General features: G+C 57.2%; 1 protein-coding gene across 2 annotated transcripts; it reads left to right on the top strand.

The window, feature by feature from the left end:
• Positions 1–365: 365 nt before the first annotated feature.
• ID4 (inhibitor of DNA binding 4) lies at positions 366–3,649 on the top strand. 2 transcript variants are annotated; one of them, XM_053944932.1, is made up of 3 exons: positions 366–1,046; positions 1,704–1,762; positions 2,192–3,649. In XM_053944932.1, the coding sequence occupies exons 1-2, from the start codon at positions 648–650 to the stop codon at positions 1,746–1,748; spliced, it is 444 nt and encodes a 147-aa protein (XP_053800907.1). In that variant the 5' UTR covers positions 366–647; the 3' UTR covers positions 1,749–1,762; positions 2,192–3,649. The 2 variants fall into 2 exon arrangements, with proteins under 2 accessions (XP_053800907.1, XP_053800918.1); XM_053944943.1 differs by having other exon boundaries at positions 366–1,053.
• The last annotated feature ends 379 nt before the right edge of the window (positions 3,650–4,028 follow it).

Genomic DNA, 4,028 nt, shown 5'->3' with positions numbered 1-4,028 from the left:
CTCCGGACCGCGGGGACGGCGCCGGGAGCCGCTGGGCGGCGGGTCCCGCCCGCATTCCCGCAGTCCTTCCTCCCCGGGACCGCCTCCACCGCCGCCTCCTCCTCCCCGAGGGGGTCAGCGCGAGCCGCCCGCCCCCCCAGCAGCGCCACCGCCCCCCCGGCCCCGCCGCCATTGGCCGCCGCCGCGCTCCGGGGGGGGCCGGCGCGCCTTGATTGGCTGCGGCGCGGCCCCGCGGCCCCCCCCGCTCCCGCGCCGCGCTCGCCTGGCCCCGCCGCGGCGGCGCCCCCGCCTCCCCGCGGCGCCGCCCGCCCCGCCCGCGCCCCGCGCTATATAGGGAGCGGCGCGGCCAGCGGCGGCAGCAGAGGTGGTTGCGTTCGCGGCTGACCGGCTGCGGGGCACGGGCTCTTCATTTTAAGACAAAATCGTTTTCTCCGGAACGGGGGCGGGTTTGCCGTGCCGCGGTCGGCGTGCGGCTCTGCGAGCGCCTCTGGTTACATTCCCGGGGCGGCCGCTGTTAACGCCATCGAGTCGCTGCGGCCGCGCTCCGCTCCCGTTGCGGGCGGTGCGTGCGCGGCTTCCCGAGGTCGCAGCGGCAGCACCAGGCGGCGGTGGTGGAGAGGGAGGTTTCCCTCCCTCCTTGCGGCACCATGAAAGCCGTGAGCCCCGTCCGGCACCCCAGTCGCAAGGCGCAGCCCGGCGTGGCGGGCGGAGGCGGGGGGCACCCGGCTCTGCGGTGCCTGGCCGAGCACAGCGGCTGCAAGGGGGGCCCGCCGTCGGGCGAGGAGCCGGCGGCGCTGTGCCTGCAGTGCGATATGAATGACTGTTACAGCCGGCTGAGGAAGCTGGTGCCCACCATCCCGCCCAACAAGAGGGTCAGCAAAGTGGAGATCCTACAGCACGTCATCGACTATATCCTCGACCTGCAGCTGGCTCTGGAGACGCACCCAGCGCTGCTCCGGCAGCAGCAGCCGCCGCCCGCTCTGCACCCAGGCAGCTGTCCCGCGGGCACCCCCAGGACCCCGCTGACTGCCCTTAACACTGACCCGGTAAGAGGTGCGTGATACACGAGCGCGGGGAGCGGGGTGCAGAGCAGAGCGGCGTGATGGTCAGCGCCGGCCGCCGTGGGAGCGCCCCGGGGAGGTGTCGCCGCTCTCGTACCCGTGGCTCTGCCTAAAGGCTGTAGTTCCCGAAGGGGACGGGGCGGACGGGCGCAGGAACGCCCCGGCGGTGCGCGGTGGGTGCCCGCATCCCCCCTCGGTGCGGGCATGCAGCCGCACGGTGTGTACCGTGTAATTACGGCCTCTCGAGGGAGTACCTGTAGCCGGCGTGTTTGCACACACGGGAACAGGCGCGCTGTTCCTGCGCTTCCCAGCCTCCGCTTCATGTAGCGAGTGTGAGGGGCTGTGGGGGCTGTGCACATGGAACGCAGCGTGCTGTGGAGGGGCGGGAATGGGGAAGCGACTCCCTTGTACGGGACCCACGGTGGCAGCCCAGCGGCGTGCCCCGGCACCCCGCGCTCCCGGGCTTGCCGCAGCGCTGCGGTGACCCCCTTGGCTCTGTGCCCCCGGGGGCTTCCCTGAGCGCTCCCGACGGGGCTATGGTAGTGCCTGGGTGCGTGGAGGAGGAGGGGGTCTGAGCAGTGAGGGGGGTCTCCGTGTCGTTTCTCCCCAGTTGTTAATTTGCCGTGTTTGGTTGCTGCGCAGGCAGGCTCTGTTAACAAGCCGGGGGACAGCATCCTCTGCCGCTGACCGCCGCTCCCCAGGTGAGTGCCGGGCGGGCGCGGGGCCGCGGGCGGGGGGAGCGCCGCCCTCCGCGGCGCAGCGCCCGGGCTCGGTGGGGCCGCACCGCATCCTGCGGGGAAGCCTGCCGAAGGGGAACCAGAGCCCGGCGAGAAATACTTGCAGGCGGCTTTGGGGTTTTATTTTTAATTACGGGGTGGTTATTTTATTTTCCCTAACTACCGGGTGGTTGGGGTTTCCCCCCTTCCCCCCCCCCCCTCCGGAGCGCCTCTGGCTGCGGCGTGCAGCTGCGCATCCCTCCCTCCGCCTGGCCCAGCCTGGGAGCTGCGGTTGTTGTTTGACCTGGTTTGTTTTGGGTTGTTGATCAAGCATGTCTTGTGTTTTGTTGGTGGCGCCAGTCGGTCTGGAGCGGAGCGGTTCACACACCCCCTCTATTCATTCCTCTCCCACAGGTGTGCGGCGGCGCCGCGCCGCGCAGAGGCAACGCGGGGGGCGGGCGGCGGCGGGGGGGGGCCCGGCCCTGCCCCGCCGCACCGGAGAAAGGAGCCATCCAACCCCCCGAGCAGTTCCCATGCTTCACCCCGGCAGAGCCAAGCCTATTCACCATTTTGCACGTCCGTAGCGGTCCCCCCCTCCTCAGCTCCCCGTGTCCTTTCCCCCGTTCCCCCCTGGTTCCGTCTCTTCTCGTCGTTCCCGGCCAGCTGTGAGCGGCGGCGTGTCCCACGGTGGCAGCAGGAAAAGTTGCGACTCTGCCCCGGGATAGAGGACCGAGCCTAAGCCAGACTTTAGAAACCTTGTAACTCTTAAGGGACCGAGCAGCCGAATCTTGAAGCTTTACTAATCTCCCAGAGCATTTGTAGATATATTTGACATCTATTGTTTAAAATAGATGGATTTTATTGGGGTCCAGGGAACTTTCTTCTCCCTGCAGGAATGTTACATATTGTATAGACAAATGAGTGACATTTCATACTGTGTATATATAGAGATGTTCTATAAGTGTGAGAAAAGTATATGCTTTAATAGACTACTGTAATTATAAAATATTTTTAATTAAATATTTTTTGTAAATATTATCAAGGTGTGTATGTTTTTTTTAATCTGTGGGAATATCTCTTTAGAAAACCACAGCTCAAGTACGGAGCTGCTAATATGGAAATACCTTAAATGTTTAGGACTTTTTTTGTCCCCAAAGGTCCTTTAGACTCAAGAGTTGCAGTTTTAGCTAGTAGTCCTGCATGATTGCATGAGGTGTCTAATTGCAAATAAACTTGTTTGGAGTCCATACAACGTGTTTTCCTCAATCTAGACTAAAAATGTTTGTAAGTGTATTATACATTTCGAGACTACACTTTTGTCATTTAGGCACAGGGGTTTTTAGTGCATTCTATAAAAGTAGCAGTAAGATGTGTTTTTTACTGAGACAAGAAAAATTCTATTTAGTTTTTTTGCATTACGGGGGCAATGCTTTAGATCTCTTATCAGTTTTCTTTTTTAAATCAGCTCTTGAATTAGATCAAGAAATTTGTTCAGAAATTTCATTTACCACCAAAAGGTTTTATCGCAAATTTGTGTTCCTACAGCTTATTAATTGCTTAAAAACTGAGAACTGTTCTCTGCTTGCAGCCAAAGGGCAAACCATTAAGAAAAACAGTTGCTGTTTCCTTCGTCCAAAGAGTATTAATAGTGAACTGCAGAAGGGCACATGGGCAAAGTCATGATCAGTGATGTAAATTCATCTTAAAATGAACTTTTAATAGACCAAAAATCGGATAACTGCGTCAAGATTATTTTTCTAGTACAAAACTACTTACATTTCACTGCAGCTATGTTACAGTTAAAATCCTGTTTAATCTCTGTGATGTGTAACTACTACATGTGAACATTAAACTAGATTTACCTGTCTTTAACTGTGATTTCTTCAGCTTATTTCTTCAATCCACTGAATTTGCACATTCTCTTCGCTATTTGTGTATAGCATTTGATGGGTGAATTATTTTCACAGCAAGCTCTTGCACAATCAAGTCCTGCTGGCTGTACACTTGTGTCCAGGCTCAGTGAAAGATCCTCATCTTGTGTGATCAGTAGTCTGCACACTAGTGAAATGGGATAGTCGGAGTGGGAGAATTAAGTAGGATTTAATTGGGTGCTTTGTAAATAGCTAGCCAACTGTGTGTGTAACACTGTCTATTTGACTAAAAAAAGAGGATTTGTTTCAGATTATACAAGTGTCAAAAGTACTATAACCCAAGGGAGGACTTTTAAGTTAAATATTTATAAGGAAATTAA

The sequence above is a fragment of the Vidua chalybeata genome, chromosome 1, assembly GCF_026979565.1.
Source record: "Vidua chalybeata isolate OUT-0048 chromosome 1, bVidCha1 merged haplotype, whole genome shotgun sequence".
Lineage (NCBI taxonomy): Eukaryota > Metazoa > Chordata > Aves > Passeriformes > Viduidae > Vidua > Vidua chalybeata.
This window is presented reverse-complemented; position numbering and strand designations above follow the sequence as displayed.

Coding starts and splice junctions, on each gene's coding strand:
- ID4 (XM_053944932.1), top strand. CDS start 648: ATGAAAGCCGTGAGCCCCGTCCGGCACCCCAGTCGCAAGGCGCAGCCC. Junction 1,047..1,703: donor CTGCCCTTAACACTGACCCG/GTAAGAGGTGCG, acceptor GTTGCTGCGCAG/GCAGGCTCTGTTAACAAGCC.